General features: G+C 33.7%; 3 protein-coding genes across 3 annotated transcripts; 1 reads left to right on the top strand and 2 right to left on the bottom strand.

Moving 5' to 3' along the window:
- The first annotated feature begins 1,420 nt into the window (after positions 1-1,420).
- Positions 1,421-9,260, top strand: CCT5 (chaperonin containing TCP1 subunit 5). Its single transcript, XM_089712207.1, has 10 exons — positions 1,421-1,647; positions 2,830-3,064; positions 3,710-3,942; positions 4,423-4,581; positions 5,271-5,417; positions 6,090-6,297; positions 6,634-6,788; positions 7,159-7,313; positions 8,079-8,170; positions 9,005-9,260. Exons 1-10 carry the CDS (start codon positions 1,540-1,542, stop codon positions 9,139-9,141), a joined length of 1,629 nt encoding a protein of 542 aa, XP_089568333.1. The 5' UTR covers positions 1,421-1,539; the 3' UTR covers positions 9,142-9,260.
- An 8,171-nt stretch (positions 9,261-17,431) lies between these two features.
- Positions 17,432-19,548, bottom strand: Arp6 (Actin-related protein 6). The gene is made up of 2 exons (XM_089712034.1): positions 18,634-19,548; positions 17,432-18,370 (listed from the first exon to the last, which is right to left on the bottom strand). Exons 1-2 carry the CDS (start codon positions 19,313-19,315, stop codon positions 17,871-17,873), a joined length of 1,182 nt encoding a protein of 393 aa, XP_089568160.1. The 5' UTR covers positions 19,316-19,548; the 3' UTR covers positions 17,432-17,870.
- Positions 19,549-20,052: 504 nt separating this feature from the next.
- Positions 20,053-21,279, bottom strand: LOC149476253 (cytochrome c oxidase subunit 7C, mitochondrial-like). The gene is made up of 3 exons (XM_089711988.1): positions 21,091-21,279; positions 20,774-20,896; positions 20,053-20,136 (listed from the first exon to the last, which is right to left on the bottom strand). The coding sequence occupies exons 1-2, from the start codon at positions 21,184-21,186 to the stop codon at positions 20,777-20,779; spliced, it is 216 nt and encodes a 71-aa protein (XP_089568114.1). The 5' UTR covers positions 21,187-21,279; the 3' UTR covers positions 20,053-20,136; positions 20,774-20,776.
- Positions 21,280-21,385: the final 106 nt, after the last annotated feature.

The following is a 21,385-nucleotide window of genomic DNA, read 5'->3' as shown; positions in this document are numbered from 1 at the left end:
TAAATATGGACCAGCAATAAGATTTTGCGAAAAAATACCTTTATTTTAGGTGTGATTTTAGGTAAAGGCAAATCTGAAGGTATATAGTTTATTTTATTTTGTAATCTTAGAGCCAGCGCGCACGAGCAACTTTGTCTCCGCAACTATTTTGTCTCCGCAACTATTTTGTCTCTCCACCCATGGGCTCGTATGAAAGTGCGCGCACGTAGCGACGCAACTCCCCATACAAATTGATGGGAGAGACAAAATATTTGCGGAGACAAAGTTGCTCGTGCGCGCTAGCTCTTAGGCATTTGGCATTTGGCAAACCAAGCACTTATTTATGCTACGGCCACACTACCTTACCGTCTACCGGGCTGTTACCGCAATAATTATGGCATTATATTACCGTCTAAATTACTGCATGAACTGATGTGGTTACACTACAGTTTACCTAGATATGTCGGTAATTATTGGCATTTACCGCAGCAAAAAAATATTAGTTGATAATTAATATATATAATATGGTTTCTGTAATAATTCATCAAGGATTCTTTCGTTTTCAAAAGGATTTTGCACGCCTCATAAGCGAAGCGTTGAGGTGGGTACTACTGTCACTTCGCGCAAAACATCTGATTTTTTTCTTTTTCAAGTCATCTATTGTACTTGGAAATGATAAATTTTGTTTGATCCGATGCCACGCATCATTGTGTACACTGCGATTTTTATAGTTCTTCTGTCGGGTATCCCAAAGAGAAGAATTCCAAAAATTAGCGCCATTGAGCGCTTTTTCATTTGACCACTCCATGTCGGTCGATACGTGCGTCGCGTGGCGTCGCCGATGAGCTCATATTGCACACTGGACAAACGGTAGTCTGGCCGCAAACGCAATAATTACCGCGGTAATCTTCTTTGATGTGCGAAAGAATACCGCCGCTGGAGCTATTGCCTACCGCCATTTGTCATATTAATTGGCATTGTAGAATTATGGCCATAAGTCGTGGTTACACCTAGGTGTTGTTAAAGTTGTGGCAATAATTATTGGCATATCACGGTAGTGTGGCCGTAGTATTAGCGAATGTCTCATCCTGTGGTCTAATCATTAATTTTACTTATTAACGTGAGTTTGTGAGGAGGTAATAAACCTGCATACTCAATGCATGTTTGCTTCTCTTCCACGCGAAAACCACTGAACAAATTTTGATGGTGATACAGTGACGTAGCTTATGTACCAGAAAACATTAAGCTATGGCCATTGGCCATTGGCCTGTATGAATAAGCATTGAGTTTAATTTTGCCCGCGGCCGGGTGAAATCCCGCGGCACAGCTAGTAATTTAAATAAGTATCGTTTCCATGACCAATATTATTTACTCTGTCGATATCAAGGAGAATTTTATATGATGTCATTGTCATTTCATAATTCATATGACATCTGTCATTAATGAAGTTTTGTCTGTGGTTCGTTTGTTTTCTCGTTTCTCTGATGTTTGTGAAATAAAGTGAATCCTGAAACTGAATCCGATTTAATCTCAAGTTTGTGTTATTAAAACTCCACCAAAATGTCCATGTTCCCAGGAACTGTGGCGTTTGACGAGTTCGGTCGTCCATTTATTATTTTAAGGGATCAAGATAGGCAGAAAAGGATAACCGGTATCGATGCACTGAAGGTAGCGATATTTTCAATAAATTGATATAAACTCGTATAATTAGTATTAAAACTAAAGTATATACCAAAAATTTTACATATGCATACATAATTACACATATTTTGTCTCATGAAATCACTTAAATTATAGTAACCTTAAATAAAATCGAATATTTCGTCTTTTTATACAGAATTTCTTATTTCTATCGCTCTAATTTTTCCTTAATTTATTATTTACCTTATAACTCTTTCGGATAATCCCAAAAAACAACTACTAGTCTACATAAAACTAACAAAAAATGTTAAAAAAGATTCAGGTGTTTATGATATGAGTCACATGATGGTGAAAATATGTCAAATTTATGATGAAAAATAAGAAGTTTCTTTTATTTTCTTGATATAATAATGACGAAAAATAGAAGAATCATAACATGTTCAACTTATTTGTATCATATTTCATAATAATATAATATTTTCTTATGAGTTAGGTTATATGGGTATTAATTGGTTCATGTAAAAACAATGGTCTAACTAAGCAATCGTGAAACTAAGCTCAGAACACATAACTTAAATACAAATAACACAAAAACAAAGATACCAATGATGTTTAAAATAATTCCTACATAATGTGATGAATTTCATTGATATTATCCATATTTATTCTGAGGTATCTTAGGTATAGTTTTAATTAAATATTTCTCACTATTATGAATAATTGATACAACAAAAAAACATATTTCTAAACCTAAGAACAATGTGAAATATAAAAATATTATTTAAAAGCCATTTAATGCTGTAGTACGTTCCATTGTTCGTTCTAACAATGTAGTAAGTTTTATTATTTTAATTTCACTGCTACATAACATTTAAATTTCATTCCTGTAGTAATCTTAAATTATTAAAACACGGATGACGACGACGACGTCGACGTTTTGGACGATGCAATTGGCGCAGTGGTAAAGTAACTGCCTACTGAGCCAACGGTCCCGGGTTCCATCCCCGGTCAGGGCAAATATTTGTGTGATGAACTTAATTATTTGTTCGTGGGTCTGGGTGTTATTATCTATATATGTATTTATTAAATATTATATTTATCGTCGCCTAGTACCCACAACACAAGCCTTAATTGAGCTTACTGTGGGACTAGGTCGATTTGTGTAATAATGTCCTATAATATTTATTTATTTATTAAAACACATTCCAGTCGCACATCCAAGCCGCCCGGCAGATCGCCACCATCCTCCGCACCTCCCTCGGTCCACGAGGCTTGGACAAGATGATGGTATCATCTGACGGCGACGTCACAGTCACCAATGATGGTGCAACGATCCTGAAGCTGATGGACGTCGATCACCAGATTGGCAAGCTAATGGTACAATTGGCCCAGAGTCAAGATGACGAGATTGGTGATGGTACCACTGGTGTTGTGGTGCTTGCTGGTGATTATTCAATGATAATTTCTTTTTTTGTACAATTTATTTGCAAGAAATGTGGTAGCAGATTAACAGATGTTATTAGATATCTTGTTATGATATACTTAATTTTCCAGCCCAAATCATCAATTGATTGGCATGCAAATATTAATAATACTATATCAATAAATAAAACGTTTATCCTTTTCGTAAGCATATTGAATTTGTTTTCCCCTGCAACTTCATATTTGTATGAATTTTGTTAACGATAATTTGTATGACAATAAATTGTATAGATGTATACAAATTTCTCTTCATTTTAGTTCTGTTATTAGTATAAAATTAACAATTACAACTCTATATCGAAAACATATTTACAGACATCGTTACACTACTCCGCAATAGCTGTAGTCTCAAATCATGCCTCTTGATTGACTTTACTATTCTACAATTTTTTTCAAAATCCATACTAATATTATAAATGCGAAAGTAACTCTGTCTGTCTGTCTGTTACTCAATCACGCCTAAACTACTGAACCAATTTGCATGAAATTTGGTATGGAGATATTTTGATACCCGAGAAAGGACATAGGCTACTTTTTATTGCGAAATATGTACCACGGGCGAAGCCGGGGCGGATCGCTAGTAACTAATAAACATTGAAATTTCCAGGCGCCCTCCTGGAGCAGGCCTCCAACCTCATCGACAAGGGTATCCACCCAATTCGCATAGCCGACGGCTTCGAAATGGCCGCCGCAGCAGCGCTAGAACACTTGGACGGCATCAGCGAAGCGTTCCCCGTGAACAAGGATACAAGGGAGCATTTGATTAAGGTTGCCATGACGACGCTTGGGAGCAAGGTGGTTGTGAAGTGCCACAGGCTGATGGCGGAGATTGCTGTTGATGTAAGTTTTAAGTGATAAATTTTTACAGAACTTAAATAAGTGACTATTCTATTTTACTGTAAGTATTGCAGAAGTGTAGAGCTTTAGAAAAATGATAAGAAAAGCATATAAAAGTAACGATCAATCATTATTAGAAGCATGTGTAATCATTATAATACAAATTCATATAAAAATTCGTAAAAGTAATAGTTACGTAAAAAGACGCTTGTATTTATTTGTATTATGTTAGTTGTTATGATCAATTTACAGAAACAACATAATAAAATGGTAAATATTTAAATTCTATCTAAATTTTCGCAATTTGTTTTATTTTTAGCGCAAATTAATTAGTTTTTCTTTTTCCTGACAATTAAGAAATCATTAAAAAAAGAATTGTTGAAATCAGTTTAGTTGTTCATTTTTTAGAGATTAATATGGATAAATTTTTATATACTTTGAAGTCAATTTTGCCATTTTTCTTACGTAATTTGTACCTTTCAGGCGGTCCTCTCTGTAGCTGACTTAGAGAAGCGTGATGTTAACTTTGAGCTGATCAAGGTGGAGGGCAAAGTTGGGGGTCGTATGGAAGACTCTATGCTCGTGCGTGGAGTCGTTATTGATAAGACTATGAGCCACCCGCAGATGCCTAAAGTTTTGAAGGTGATTATTTATTGGTTAAATATATTATGTTGAGTTCATTTTTTAGATTTTTAATGAATGAATAATATGTGGGAAGAATGTATATATGAGTAACTTTCGTAAAAAAGGGATTGAAAAGATTACTAATAATTTGTCCTAAAATTATATTATTTGCAATTTGGTCTTAAATGCAGTCCTTTTTAGTTGCAGTTTTTTTTTTGCTATTTATATGGTGCAAAATAATTTGTGTGCAGTAATGAAAAAGTCTTTTCGTTTTCATTTTTTCAATCTAATACGACAAATAGGCGAAATAAAACACCAATGATGATTACAATTTATTATAATTTATTGATACATAATGATATCTTCCTTGGCTGTGTCTGAGGTGTTTGTTTCATTTTAATTTACATTGACAAAACAAAATCTAGTAATTTTAACACAACCTTACATTAATTTCTATTGAATAAGAAAAAACTGAAATAAAATTGGTTGTTTGTAAAGTAGGTTTACGATCGAGATGTTTACGTGATAACGTCTTATTGGTGGCAGCGCTCGAGATGAGACGGGAGATCGGTCCGTCTCTCTCTCGTTATACCTGCGATCGCGCTCGTGAGGTTTTGGTGTGACACAAGTTTCTGAACATGTCACCCGACTAAAACGATTTTAAAGACGTTATCACGTCAATAAAATTTAAATTCGATCATGTCTAGAACGCAAAACTAGCGATCCTCACGTGCCCGTTCGAGCCACCGAAGCCCAAGACCAAGCACAAGCTGCAGGTTGGCTCCGTGGAAGAGTACAGGGAGCTGCGGCAGTATGAACACGAGAAGTTCATTGAGATGGTGCGACGTGTTAAGGTGAATATTATTTTATTTCTTATATTGTTTAAGCTGTTAATGTTTATTTTTATGTACCTCCTTCTCAACTCCTTTAGATTGGATTTTGAGCCTCTTTAAACAGACAGATTTAATTCAAACTTTTTGCCCTTATCAAGTATTGGTGATAATACAATAATTTAATGTTAAAAGCGTATTTTTTTTCCAACTATTTATAGCCTATAGCACTCAGGGATCATGTACATATTCAACAATGAAACCAGTTCCGAATTGGCTTAATAGCTTCTGAGATGTATTTGTAAATATGAGGGGTTGCACACATCAATGATGATTCAAATTGTGTTATATTATTGATATATAATGATATTTTCCTTGGCTGTGTCTGAGGTGTGTGCACCTTTAACAATTAAACAGTATATTTCTATACTTCATAAATTTATAATTAAACAGTATTTTCTTTGAAGGATTTTTTTAGTACGTTTAGAAATCCGACTCGAAGGACCAATTGTTATAAAACAAATTTTCTATGATAATAAAAAAATATTGCCGCAAGTGTTTGATTCGTGTGAAATTTCGTTTCAAAAAGTATGTTAACGAAATTAACATTTTCCTAAATATGTACTATGTAGTATGTTGTATATAATAATAAGTATATGCAGCAAAATTACCATAAAAAATAAAAATTTCTCACAGGACACAGGCGCTACCCTGGCTATTTGCCAATGGGGCTTCGACGACGAAGCGAACCATTTGCTATTAGCTGAACAGTTACCCGCAGTGAGATGGGTCGGTGGACCAGAAATGGAACTCATTGCGATTGCAACTGGAGGCAGAATTGTGCCCAGGTTCGAAGAACTGTCCGCTGATAAGCTGGGTAGTTGTGGGCTGGTGCGGGAACTGAGTGAGTTTTTGCTTATTTGATTTACTGTTATTGTGTAAATGGAACTGATTGCAAGCAGAAATGTACAGAAGAAATATATGTCACTAGCTGACCGGACAGGCTTTCTGTCTTCGAATAAATTGCAAAACCCGTTTGTTGTTCTGAAGTTTATATTTTGCCTTTAAGTTATCGTATGTTCTCAATTTTTACCAGCATATTTCTTGAAATTTTCTTTTATAAGATTGTAGCCGCTGACTTATTAACACATTAAAATAATTCTTGCTTCATGATGCTATGACAAACGGAAATAGAGATTAATTTTTATATATAGAGATTATAAATCGTATTTTTTTTTAGCCTTCGGCACGTCCAAAGACGAGATGCTCGTCATAGAAGAGTGCTCTAACTCACGTGCAGTTACCGTCCTCGTGCGAGGTGGGAACAGAATGATTGTGGAGGAGGCCAAGCGGAGCGTGCACGACGCGCTGTGTATCGTGCGCAGTTTGGTGCAGGTGAGATTATTTATTTATTTATCGTGCGAGGTGGGAACAGAATGATTTTTTTAATAGATCGAATGATTCTGGACGAAGGTTTTAGTATGTAATTTATTAGTATTTAGACAACACGGGCGAAGCCGCGGACTGAAAGCTATTTTGTAAAAAAAAAGACAGGTTGCACTGGGGGAGTGCCGGCAGAAGTGAAAACTTGATTATAAACGTTGAGCATGTTTGATATTTTGGAATGGTATCTGTCTTACGCTTTTTCGATCAGGTCACGTGTCCTGACGCGAGTTTAAGATTTTATACCCATTACAGAAAAAGTGCTCAACGCCGCTAAAGAAGTTTTCACTTCAATAAAGTTTAAACAAAATAAATATTGCAGGACTCTCGCGTAGTGTACGGTGGGGGTGCTGCGGAGGTTTCCTGCTCGCTGGCAGTGGGCCGAGCTGCTGACAAGCTGTCGTCCCTCGACCAGTATGCTTATAGAGCATTTGCTGATGCCCTAGAGGCTATTCCGATGGCTCTCGCTGAGAATAGGTGAGTTTTATTGTGTAAAATATATTTACAGTTTACGTGACATTTTAATATTATCGTATAATACTTTATTGGGCGGATAAGTTTTAACCAGGGATTGAAAAATCAGCCCATAAATAAATAAATATTTCAGAACAATTTCCACACACGGCACAATCTGATCCCATACTAAGCTTTCGCTTGTTTTATGGTAACCAGATGGCTGATAAACATACATATATAATTTTTAAATAAATACTTATATAAATGATTAACACCCAGACACAGAGCAAACATCTATGTTTATATGGTTGTGTGTTGAAACATTATTGTGATTTGAGCATAAGATAAACAAACATACAAATCATCACTGTCTTATAAAGAGCAATAAATAATCTTTATAATAAAGAGCAATAATCAATTTATTAGACTTTAAATTAAAATGCTTATACATATTTTTTATTTGAAGCAATAGAAAGTGAAAGTTGCAGTTTTATCCCGTCTTAAAATTTTATAAAACATGAATCTTTTGTTTAGTGTAGATCTATTATTAACTCTTGCCTTTAATGTTTATAGGGCCGATTTTTCAATGCTTGGATAAAACTTACCCGTCCATTAAAGTATTACACGATAATATTAAAATGTCACGTAAACTGTCAAATACGGGCAATTAGAATACGTTTTTAAAATGGTAGTTTTATACATTATTCGACGAATAGGTTTTAACCAAGGATTGAAAAATCAGCCCTAAGAATACATAACGATAAATAAAATTGTATTTTATTTCAGCGGTCTATCGCCCATCGACACGCTGTCGCACGTCAAAGCTCGTCAAGCGGCTGAGAACAACAGTAATCTTGGTGTCGACTGTATGGGATTGGGTAAATATTATTATTTTTTATAGATTGTATAGGTTTTTTTTAATAATATCGTCTTGTATATGTATATGTATATGTCGTGGCTATATAGTAGACTACTCTAGGTTTCCGCCCGCGGCTTCGCCCGCGCAGGCAAAGAAAAACCCGCATAGTTCCCGTTCCCGTGGGATTTCCGGGATTGCGTCATTTTCCCGGGATAAAAAGTAGCCTATGTCCTTTCTCGGGTATCAAAGTATCTCCATACCAAATTTCATGAAAATTGGTTCAGTAGTTTACGCGTGATTGAGTTACAGACAGACAGACATAGTTACTTTCGCATTTATAATATTAGTATGGATTTGCTCATTTCGTGAAATGATCGCATTGATGTGGGCAACATAGTTTGACCAGATCGTTAAATTGTCATTGTTTTAGGATTTTGTCATACACATTTGGCCAGATCGTATAAAATATAGGGAGTCGATAAAATATAATATTAAAAGAATTTGCTTCTAATAAAAATTCTAATTAAAATTTGTTTTCTGGGCATCAGATCGTACGATGTTCCGAGCCGACATTAAGTTTGAACCGTACTGTAGCTAGTGGTATATTTGAAGTGAAACTTCTTTATCGGGGTTGGAAAAAAATTTAGTGTAACATTTTTTCGTTACGCGTGACATTTTTCCGTTACGCGCCATCTTTTTCTCATCCCTACCACGCGTGATTCGACGTATTTCTGTGAAGTTGCATATAGTAAATTATTTTTTGAAAAATAAGGTCATAAAGAAGTTTCACTTCTTACGTGTGTACACTAGTACACGCACACATTTTTTTTATTATTTATATATCTCTCCACAGATTCAAACGACATGAAAGCACTGAACGTGATCGAATCTTTACACTCTAAGAAGCAGCAGATCGCATTAGCGACACAACTCGTCAAGATGATACTTAAGATTGACGATGTGCGCTCGCCCACGGATAATATGGAATAAATAACTTGTTTTTTACCTAAAGAGTTGTTTAAATATCAGACTTGTAGGGATAATTATATTTTGGATTGCCTCGGTTGTATGGAATTGTGACCATTTTTAACACTAACGGAAGAAAAGAAGCAAGATATGTGAAGGAAAGGCATTTAAATGTTGTCTATGTTGAAAAATGGTTGTATTGCATTTGATATTTAGTTTTATAGCGTTCAAATGCTTTGTAAATGAGAAATTTTTAAAGAATGAAAAAAGTTCGATCGCGAGGCGGGATTCGAACCCGTGTCTTTAGCCGTATCGGGGGCATTGAGGTATTATAATAGAGAGGACACCACGAACTAAATCTGTTATCAATTAAAACCAATCAATGTAACAAAAAGATTAATTTGAGACGATTGACTCTAACTAGTGTTACAAATAGTGTAGTAGCGATGGCCTCTCTACTAGTACGTAGTACATAGTAACTCAATGATCGGGGGCGAAAATTTCTCATGTATAAAAGAGCTCATATAACAAGAAGGATTTTTCATTGTATAATTTTCTAATAATATGGTGTTTTTAATAAAAACTCGATTGGTTTAATATTCGTGGGAAGTATGTAAGGTTCCAATAGCTGGCGCTAGTAACACTGATGAAGGGGAAAGGTTATTTTTTTATTTATAATAAAATATAACCTCTTTTGATACAACTATGGTGTTTTTGAAGATGTAACTGGCTTTATGGAATTGTCTATGCCTGGATTCAAACGTTCTGAATTTAAATTCTTGAATGCAAGGGGGTAATTTTTTTTAAATATGTAAGTGTCCAAGGCTCGGAGCAATTAACTAGCCTGGAGAAGTAACAATTAATTGAACATAATAACACTAGTTTGGCCTTTTTAACTTATGGCAAAATGTCATGCGAAAAAAGAGGACCGATATATGTCAGCTCGACAGTTTGAAATGACATGTAGCCATTTCGTTTTGTTTTAGTCACCAGTCTGGTGACTAACGCATGGTGATTTTAATTATTGTTTTTGAAGTGAAAAACGTGTATCCTAGTTTCTTATGTTATTTTCTGAAAAGATAATTTACTAAATATTACATGGCTTGTGTTGTTCACGGCTGTAAAAGCCGTAGTACTGGGAAATCGGATGAAGATTGGAATTTGTCATTTCACAGGTTAGTGTTTTGATCAATTTTTTTGTTAATTGTATTATAAATAAGTTAATTTACGTTATTTTCTTAACCATCTATGTTTTATCTAACCGTAATCATTGAAATGAAATCATAATCAGCTTAGTTTTTAGAAAAAATGCAAAATATAACTTCCATAGTGTTGTGCAATTATCGATACTTGAGTAGGTACGAAGTACTTCATTGATAATGACTGCTTTAGGTTAGGAGAAAAAAAAGGTATTTAAGTATGGATTTTATTGTTATTTGCAGGTTTCTGGCTTGAGAACAATTAAAAGCTTCAGCTTCGAATATGTTCGCTCAAGCGCAAACTGACAGCTTTTCCGCGCTCCTTAGAAAAAAGACTGCATCTTTGCTAAAAAGACTTCGTGGCAGCAGCAACAGCATTCTGAAAGTGTTGTGCGACAAGGTGGATTCGCCAATATTAGAACATTTCCGTGAAATTCTAATATATCATGAGTAGTATTATGTTTTTAATTTTTTTTATGTTCTTGATGTTAATGAAAAAAAAAAAAAAAAAAATAAAAGATGTTTGGGTTAAAGCTATAGCACAGGGAAAATTGGAAGCCTTCAAAACATTCTCGGCCTTGTTCAAATCATTTCGAATCAGACGGGAAGAAAAGTAAAGTGCTTTGCAGAGATGCTGTGCCACAGGTTTAAGGTGGCATCTATTTTAAATAATAAATATTGTAATTTGGTAATTAAGTATCGAAATAAAATGTTGTAAAAAAAATAAATGTTTATTTGTTTTATTTGAAGCAATTTATTTTAAACTTTTACCAATTTTTTCCTGTGGGAATGAGTTATTTTCCCGCGGTAAATCGTAGCCTATATGTTATTCTGATGTTTAAACTATATAATTGTAAAGTTCCATAAAAACTCATTCAGTAGTTTTTACGTGAAAGAGTATCAAATGTCCATTCTTATATATTTTTGCTTTTATAATACATATTAGTAGGATACGACTATTGATTGTAAAAAGATCAACTAGGTGGAAGTCAGATTCGCCCACGAAGGGTTCCGTATAATTCTATGAATGAATCTATGAAAACAGGAAAAAATACGTACCTTTTTACGAAACCTTAAAAACAACCTAAACCGAAATACCGAATAATATTTTTTTTATAAATACCACTACCATACAATGCAAGGCAGTCAATACGCATCGCAAATGAATAATTCCAAATTAAACGAATCTTAAAATTTGGAATTACCTATCCATAATTTAAAATTAAACGAATCTTAAATTATCTTCAAGCAATTTTATAACTTATTTTTTTTATTTATCGATACAATTTCAGTATTCGATAAAGTGGCAAGCACTACCTTTTTAGAACAAAAAGTGGCTACATGTGGATTTGAATGCCAAGCAGATAACAGTGTGTTGTCTCTTTCTATCGCATTAATTAGGGTATTGAATAAAAGAGAGCCACTATATAAGAAACGTTCAATTAATTGTTACTTCTCCAGGCTTGTTAATTGCTCCGAGGTCCAAGGTGTTAGTTATTCAATAAAATCGGTAATATCTTCAAAATGACTAAAATGTTGTATTTCTAGTTTTACTTAACATATTGTTATGTCACATACTTAGATGTACTGCGTATTATTTTATGTTTAATTTAATTATAATAAAAATATTTTAAAACAAGTATTGTTTTCCAATTTAACCTGACTAATGGCAGATTTTTCATTGGTCTTCGAAATATTAGTGCTTTAAAAAACAAATATTTAAGAAATCCAATTTTTGCACAAAACTAAATACTCGCATAAGACAGCATAGGAATGTTAAATTCGTAAAATGCAATACATAATAATATTTTTTGATTAATAGGTACTTGGCACCATTTGAGTTTTTATGACTGCTTGCATTTTTATATCGTTTAAGTTTGTGCATTTATGCAATGGATGGTGCGATTTGAACAAAGCCTTGAAATGAATGCTTTATTGTCTTAATAAATAAATTAATTACTCGCCTGTGTTTTATTTCTTACTACTAGCATACTACTAGATATAAAACTATAAGTTATACTGCAAGTTATACTACTGTTCTTGAATTCAAATTTTGAATTGTTATAATCTACTAGCTGCGCCTGTTGATCTTAGCGTGATTATGTATAGCTTTCCTCGATAAACGGGCTATCCAACACCGAATTTTTCAATTCGGACCAGTAGTTCTTGAGATTTGCGCGTTCAAACACACAGACTCTTCAGCTTTATAATATTAGTACCTATAGATTTTCATCCCAAATTTCATGATTGGTGTCGCAGTGCAGCCAAGAAAGCAACTCCACTCGATAAAAAGTTAGTTTACGTAGTAATAATAGTTATCTAATCCAATTTATGATGATTATTTCAAATCATTGTCTCATGGTCCGACTAGAAACAATCTTATGACTTTCAGTGACAGTGATGACGACTATGAATGAATGTTGTAGTGGTACGTTTTACAAACAAATTTTATTTGACTTGATCCAGCTCGTAACTATTTGCAGGGTAAGGGCATCTTCTCACAAGGAGAAGGCATGAGCAGTAATCACCACGCTTGCTCACTGCTGGTTGGTGATTTCAGACCAAAATCCCGGTTGCCATCACGATGTTATCCTGTTATTAGAAATGATGATGTTTTCTTGTTATAGAAGATGTATCTCTGGTTATAAGAGAATCTACTTATGCATCCGAAAAAGACACATTGGTACATGTCGGTTGATGGGATCGATCCCGCAGCATCTAACACGGCAGGCAAGCGAACTACCGTGACTTCTGAACCACACAGACACACACATACACTACTTTTAGGATTTTACTTTGTAGAGAGAGTATCAGAGAATTGCATATTGCACGAAAATCACAATATTTCCTGGCTTTTTTATGAGTACTTATTTGTGGCAAATCACACTCCTATTCGTTTTTGTTTTTTTAAATGGTTAAATCTATTTGTATGGAAGACGTTTCCCGATAATATTTGTTTTTTAATGTCTGTTTATGTTTCCGTCGAAGAAAAAAAATGAAAAATCCTTTCCATTAAGGTAAAAATAGGAATAAATACTAATTAAGAGTACAAATAAATATGCTCTAATCCACTTAAGTACACACGTTTTAGACATGTTTACATCATTTTCAAATTTTTTTCTTTTGGTACAAACATGTTAAGTAACAATTACTCTTGAACTAGAACATTTTTTTTATTTTTTTTGTAAGTGTTCAAAACTTGAACATAATAGACATATAAATATCATAAATTTGTTTTACTCAAGTGTTTATTCCGATCTGTAGCAACAGGGTAGCAACCGTGAAAACTTTCAAACGCTCACACTCAAAAATCACCATTTTGCACTTAAGTGGTACGTACCAAATACCACAGATATATTTATGGAGTCTGTCGGACTTGCTACTAATAAAAAAGATGCACATAAATAAATATTTATAAACATTTTTCCAGTTTCAATATTTACCGATATCGTATTACTACTTGAGTCATATTCAAAAAAGTTGTACGTCAAGAAATGGTTAGTAAATGGTATTGTCACGAAATGTCATGAAATGGTAAATGTAAAGATGCATACTCAACAGTGACATTTCTGGACCATCAATAAATGAATAGCCTATTTAACTCTAGCCTAACCTATTTTGCACTGACTTTTGGCATTCATGTTCTTATAATAATATAATAAAACAAAAATATAAAACCTCTGGTAAAGAAAATTTGAAAAACTTTCGATTCGACCTTCTAAAATTATAAGGAAGAGGTAATTAAGCACATAAAAAATTTAATTTATTTACTTTATTAATAATTAAAAATGAAAAAAAAATAAACAATTACAACACGTGTTATTTTACTAGTGTGTTGGACATTACGCTTCTCTTATATCAATATCATTGGCAAATACATATATAATTATCGCCATTTCTCAAAGGTTCAGGAAGATATTTAACTATTTCCTTATTATTACGTAGTTTTTTGGTTTAATAGTTCATATTATCTGAAACTTTTGAACCGATTTTAATGCACTGTTCCCTAACTAAATCCATTAAAAAAAATTGTTTCAATTTAGTTTCAAGTTTCTGAAAAATATTTGCACAAACACATAAATATACTCATTCATATGAAAGTTGGCACACGTGTTTAGAATTTAATATAAACTATTGTTATATAAATATAGCAAAATGCCTACATTATCCCATACTCTTCTTGAATTGATAACTTCCACACCAGTGAAAATGCAGCCTTAGAGCTTGACGTCACTAAAGTCATGAAATGGTCGTCAGTAAATTGGTGTAACACAACCTAAAAATTGTAAAAATGTCTCGCGTATTAAGGTTATTCATTTTCACAGTTTACTGCCTTAAAATGTCTAGTTTCTTAGAGCTAAACACTGATAATCAGTTTTTTATACTCACATTTAGTCCTTCAAACTGCGTTACGAAATGGTATTATATTTTTTACTCCGCACAGTCTTGGAACTTGGAACAACATTTGTAACAAGAAAACAAAATGACAGCCAACTTCTAGGTTGTCTATGAAATGGATCGGTGTTTCCATCTGATATTTACAAAATCTGCCATTGATCTACTAATTGCTGCTAGGAGAAACCGCCTCAGTAATAAATGTCAGTAAATGGTGTACACTTTTAATGACAAAATGTTTTTAATCATTTTTATTACTATAATTTAATTGTAATTATAATGCTATTCACTGAAACATACTGTATACTCTAATTATTTATGTGCCCTCTTTACAATGTGAATATAAATACGAGAATCAATCCAACATTGCTGTTTTATAAATTGTGTGTACAGGAGGACACTAAAAATATGTATGGAATGGATTGGGTAATGACAAAATAAAATGATGATTTCTCTTATTATTTGTTAGGAACAAATGCTATTGATTATTAATTATATAAACAATAACAATAAGTAAGCTATATGAAATTGAAAAATATCAAAAGTGAAAAAAAAAACAGGTTTATGGCGGGTTTGTTCCTTACGGACAGCATAATAAGAGACAAGGTACAACTTTTTTGAATATGACTCACTTACTACTTTTTAATACTACAGAGACGAGTACTATAATCTTCTTCTTCTTATCTTATATATAAAAATGAATCGCAAAATGTGTTGGTAAGCGCATAACTCGAGAACGGCTGAACCGATTTCGATAATTCTTTTTTTATTATATTCCTTGAAGTACGAGGATGGTTCTTACGTAGAGAAAACGTAGATATGTACCACGGGCGAAGCCGGGGCGGACTGCTAGTTTCCAATAAAAAAAGAAAACACTTATTTGCATTTAATAAAATGAACCAACTACAGGGAATAAATAAATGTTTCAATAAAAATCTAGGTTTCGATTCCTACGGGAGATGGAGGGGAAAAATGTAGGTCTGGCACGGAAGGCTGATTACCTACTTATTCGTTAACAAAAATCAATAGATGATGCAATAGTGTAATATTTATAAAATGGAATGCATTTATCCTATATCACAGAATACATAATTAAAAAGAAAGGTATTTAATATGTGTATTTTACCATGTTTGCTATACGGGTGCCAAACATGGGCATTGACAGAACAACTGGCAAACAAAATAAAAGTTTGTCAAAATGGAATTGAGCGAAGTACAATAGGGGTTAAGAGAAAAGATCGAGAAAAACTAAAAGACATTAAAAGTAAAACTAAATTCAAGAATGCATATATAACATACAAACAACTAAAGTGGAGATGGACAGGCCATATGATAAGAGAGAAGAAGGATAAATGGACTAGGCAAATAACAGAATGGTACCCGATAGACTGCAAAAGGAACAGAGGAAGACAACTTACAAGGTGGGAAGATGGTATTCGAAAAATAGCAGGTCCAATGTGGACTCGAAAGGCTAGGGACAGAACAGAATGGCGATCTTTAGAGGAGGCCTTTGTCGGAAGACAAGTTGAGGAGTAACTACCGTTTGCCGAACTGAAATCACTTAAATATAAATTAAATTGTTGAGTTTATAAAGTATAATTAGTTAGTAAATGTTAGTAGTAATTAGTTCTGAGGCATACTTAGAAAAGTTTTGTAATTTAAATTAAGATCAACAATAAAGGCTTTTTATTTTATTTATTTATTTAATAGTTATCTATGATCAGTTTGCACAAACATTTTTGCGCGTACTTAGAAATTGGCGCGAAAGTTTATTTTTATTTCACTTAGGAATGTCGTTACAAAAGTGCACTACAGTCAAAAATATTTGTTTGTGCTAGAATTGCTGCAGGATGTGGATATTCAAACTTTTGAGTGAAAAATGTACTCAGGTACGTAAAATATATTCTAAGTATTTCATACCTATAGCGCTGAATTTAAGTGAAAATTTGTATCGAAAGACCATAATATAATGATCATTTACTTATTGACAATTTATTACGTTTTCTCCTGTTTTGTACTCGAATATCGTAGCTGCTGCATTGCAGCTGCTAATATAACAATTAAGAATAAATGTCTATGCATATCCCTGCCATTTTATTGCATTTACAAATGCGAATTCATAGGGACATTAAGGCGATTATCACACTGCCACGCACCACGCTGCATGTTGCGTGACTGCGTGTTTAACGTTACTTGTAAGTATCTCCGTTTGTATAGAAAACACGCACAGTCCAACACACTGAAAATGCAACCACGCGCGTACATGCGGATCACGCGCATACACGCGGAGAAACATGCATCCCCGCGCGTAGGTGCGGGGCGAGACGCAAGGTATGGCACACCGAATCCCGCAGTGCCGCGCGTCGTGATGCTCAGTATTGTACGACCACCACAGAGAACGGCGAATAAATGAGAGCCGCCGTGCGTGAATCTACAAATGCACCTACGCGCGTGAGTGCGCAAAAAACCCGCACGATGATGCAGATCTGCACTCCCGCAGGAACGCGCGTAGGTGCTTCGACATGCAACATGCAGCGTGATGCGGGGCAGTGTGAGGATCGCCTTAATCTTGTAACTTGTTGGTTGGCATTCAAATTATTTATGCCATGTGGATGATAGGAAAAGGCTTTGTACAGACTTTTAATTGCGCATAAATTTGTGTCATGTAGACCCGCTTTGGTATGTGCCTAGCTATTGTAAAGAAAAACAGTCTTGTAAAAGTATGTCATATCATTTTTATTACTTACACATTATTTATTAATTATTACAGAACCACTAACTAGAGATATATACCTAATTAGTTACCTGTTTTAAGTTAAGACATTCGATGACAATTACAGTAAAATTTAAATGTAGTGCTGAATGCATACTAGTCACAAAAAAAGTAAAGACGGCAAAGGCGGTACAACAAAAAATTGCTAAATGGTTAATATTTTTAAATTATCTATTTTACTATTACTGAAATTTTTAATTTCTCACAGTTTTATAGTTTAGATACAACATACAGTCCACTTTCACTGCAATCAATAGAACTTGAGCTCCATTACAGCATTCTTTCGTCTTAACAATGTTTTTCCGAATCCAACAATACAATATTCAAACACCATGTTTTACGAGCGACAGCCTTCATTCTGAAGACTTCCTCGCTCGTTTCCTTCGTTATATATCAAATCTTTCGAACGCCAACGACTTGCCTTCCTCCTCATATTCTTCTTTCGTCATACAAAACGAATAGAAATCGGGATCTCGAAACAGTAACTTTCCCCCCTCCCATGCGTAAGTTACAGGATTCTCCCCAATACGAACATTCACATTAAAATGGTCCAATGCAAACGCACGAACTTCATTATACACCCTATCTCTAAAACCAGGGAATAACGTATTGCCTCCAAACAGAATTATATTTTCGAGAAAACTTTCCTTATTTTCTTCCGGACATGCGTCTATAGAGTGCATAATCGCTTCTGATATTCCCATTTGAGGAATACCGACGTCTGAAGGGTGGAATAGCAATTCGGGAATGCTGAATCGTTCATTGTTTAGCCGTAATGTTTGTTGTTCTAAGTCCTCGTCAGGTTTTACGACGTCTCGGAGATAACCCCTTCGTAGAGTTGTATAATCGGGAAGCACATAATCTCTTACTATTGTATTTTCTGGAGCTGAAACAATTAATATTTTTAATATAGCACAGCTTTTTTTTAATAGGGAATAGATACTACGAAAATTTTAGCTGTAAGGTACTGAAACATTAAAGTTGATTAGGTGTAGGGTCCATAATTTATATCAAAGGTAACACTAAAAAATGGGAGAAGAAAATTGCAATATGTTTTAAACTAAAATTTATATCACAATATTCACATATAACACAGTACCTACACGTAAACGTAATATTGTATTAACTTGAATATACATTCATATTTACCTTTCTTTCTTGCTATCTCCATATCACCCATGAAATCCTGTGATACAAAACATGAGTCTTCTTTAACTTGGTTTATAACAAACCCTTCTTCCATCACATTCAACTGACGATATGACAAAATCTCTTTCAAATGATTGGTAAGCACTTTTCCTCCAACATCTATGCGTCTTATACCTTCCTTACACTTTTTGCCTTTAATATAAGGAACTATATATGTATTACTATAGCCAGAATCAACAACAACTGTACTTTCATTATTATGGAACTTTCTGTAATGATATTCAGCTAAATCCGTCGAATTAATACGTAATAGTGACTGACATTCATATTCCTCGAAAAATATTTCGGTCATTGCCTCTTGTATAGAATAGAAATTGAATAAAGGTTCTGTAAGTATGAGAGGTGTTTCACTAAAATTAACTGGACAGCATTCTTTACTGAACATGTAATCCCAAACGGTTTTTTGCGTGTCCCAATTGATGAGGAAGCCTTTTTGAAATGGAAGAATGTAAAATAGTCCAGACGCATCACGACATTCCTCGATTTGTGATCCGATAAAAGGTCTCCGTCGTTCAGACTTTGCTTTCATGATACAATTGGGTACTATTTTTGGTTCCATCGAAGACAGACCCACCTTGGCTGTGTAAGCGCCATTGTCCAAGATGTAACACGCTTCACTCATCTTTTTGGTTACCGGCACAAACAGTATGTGATTATTATGAATGTGGTTTGTTTTTCTGCATATACTTATTAGATAGGTCGTAATTACATTCACATACTTTTTAGTCAGTGCGTTAAGTGATATATATTATTCTGAATAATTATTAATCCATTTTAAAGAGATATTCTCTAATCTTATTCCCTAGAAATCACAAAACAGAAAATAAATAAAAGCATACTAATGTCAAATTTTGCAACTACAACGATGATTGATGAATGACATAAGCACAGAATATGACAAAAGCTTTTATGTCAAATAAATAGATAATTAATATTAAAGATTACACACTGCACACCATTTTAACCACAGATCTAGATTGTAACCATTGTAGATTAACGAATAAAAAATTAAAAGTGAAAGTAATAATTCATACAACTAAATTAATAGCAGCATTTCATTCTTTTAAGTTTAGTTTGTAGTTTCACCAAACGTAAAACGTCACATGACCGCAAGGTCGAAGACTAACTACCTAAACTTACAATACTTGTAGCCTTCTGAATCCATAATATTATTGCATATTTTGGTAGTTAATACATACTTTCTAATTTACAATCATTTTAATTCATGTTGGTATGAATAATGGTATTGTTGCTATTATATTATATAATAAAATTTTTATTGATAAGAATGTTCTATAGGATTTGATTTATCTAAAAAAACACTTATTTACTACTGGGTAAATAAATAAAACACATATAGATCTTCTAAATCATAATTTATTAAACATAATATACACTGTTCTAGCTTAACCTAAATACAACAGGAAATATAGCTGCATCAATCTGAAAGGAAACAAAAAATAAATCAGTTATTATGTATCTTAATTTAGTTTTTTTTTTCAAACAAAACAAATTAATGTACTTATATTTGCAATTTGATAGACATTAATTTACTTAGTAAAACTTAATGAAGCATGTACATATGTATGTAATAATGTGAAATTATGCAAAACAGAAAGTGTACCTAAGAGAAGTTTTGAATCCTGCATTTTTAATTGTATTATTTTATATTGTAATTGAACAAGCATACCATTTAGCAACTACTTAATTATGAATAAACTGATAATGCTATCCAAGTCCTGTGGGATTCTTAAAAAAAAATTGTAACTAAAAAAAAATTAGTTGCAGGTGCTAGGGCCGTATTATGACCCCTTATTTCCAGAAAGATTATGCCTTGAATTGAACTGACTGGCAAATTCATATTATGAATCCAATAACCACTAACTAACTAATATTAATTATGGTCATAATACAGGCCTTGCTATCCAAAGATACTTCATTCAAAAGAGGTAAAGAGGCAGCACTTAGTGTGTGCTACGGTAATACTATATAAAACATGGGTATATGCCGAGCAAACATACTTATTTCGTTTACTTATTCTCATGGAAAAATCAATAAAAATTTGATGCATTATACTTACAAATTAAGCCTTCTTAAGCAGTTGGTGGCGGGTGATGAGGAAGGGAGCTCCAAGACCGAATCCAATGAAGACGGTGAACAAAGCGGTCAGCTTGTATCGGTTGTTAATGTCGAATGGCAGATTCTAAGACAAAAATTAAAAGTAAAATTTTAGGTTATTAAAAAGTTGACTAACAAAATTGGTTCGAAAAATGAAATATATTTAACGAAAGGTCTAATGAATGGCATTTAATGGATTGTCTAATTAATTATTAGACTGTATTAAAAAAATAAACAAGACAAATGACGATTATGTAATATTTTGAATTTAGAACTTACCTCGCCAGGGACGCCTCCATGAGAATGGTTGCGGACAAAGTTGGTCATTACATTCCTGCCAAGACGGTTAGCAACACGAGATAATGGGGCCTGCATTTTTATAGATTTACTGCCGTGAAGGTATAACACACAACTTGGATCGAAATCAAATTTTCTATCTGCGTTCTGGACAAGAACTTTTTTTCTGAGAAACTACCATTGCGTTCAAAATTCTTTAACTCATGGTAGTTTTGGTTCCTATTAAAAACTTGAACGCATCCAAATGTAAGAAGCCGCGTGGACAAATAAAATGAAA

The sequence above is a fragment of the Colias philodice genome, chromosome 28 (assembly GCF_061535455.1).
Source record: "Colias philodice isolate Cphi_HAF_F1 chromosome 28, ilColPhil1 Martin Lab GWU primary, whole genome shotgun sequence".
Classification (NCBI taxonomy): Eukaryota; Metazoa; Arthropoda; class Insecta; order Lepidoptera; family Pieridae; genus Colias; species Colias philodice.
The sequence above is the reverse complement of the archived record's forward strand: the minus strand, read 5'-3'. Positions and strand labels throughout refer to the sequence as shown.

Bases quoted from the DNA above. Each gene is read 5' to 3' on its own strand.
- Arp6 (XM_089712034.1), bottom strand. From the start codon at position 19,315: ATGAGTGAAGCGTGTTACATCTTGGACAATGGCGCTTACACAGCCAAG. The intron at 18,371-18,633 runs GTAAATATGAAT...TAATTGTTTCAG, and splicing joins GGAGATAGCAAGAAAGAAAG to CTCCAGAAAATACAATAGTA.
- CCT5 (XM_089712207.1), top strand. From the start codon at position 1,540: ATGTCCATGTTCCCAGGAACTGTGGCGTTTGACGAGTTCGGTCGTCCA. The intron at 1,648-2,829 runs GTAGCGATATTT...AACACATTCCAG, and splicing joins CCGGTATCGATGCACTGAAG to TCGCACATCCAAGCCGCCCG. The intron at 5,418-6,089 runs GTGAATATTATT...AATTTCTCACAG, and splicing joins AGATGGTGCGACGTGTTAAG to GACACAGGCGCTACCCTGGC.
- LOC149476253 (XM_089711988.1), bottom strand. From the start codon at position 21,186: ATGCAGGCCCCATTATCTCGTGTTGCTAACCGTCTTGGCAGGAATGTA. The intron at 20,897-21,090 runs GTAAGTTCTAAA...TTTTTGTCTTAG, and splicing joins ATGGAGGCGTCCCTGGCGAG to AATCTGCCATTCGACATTAA.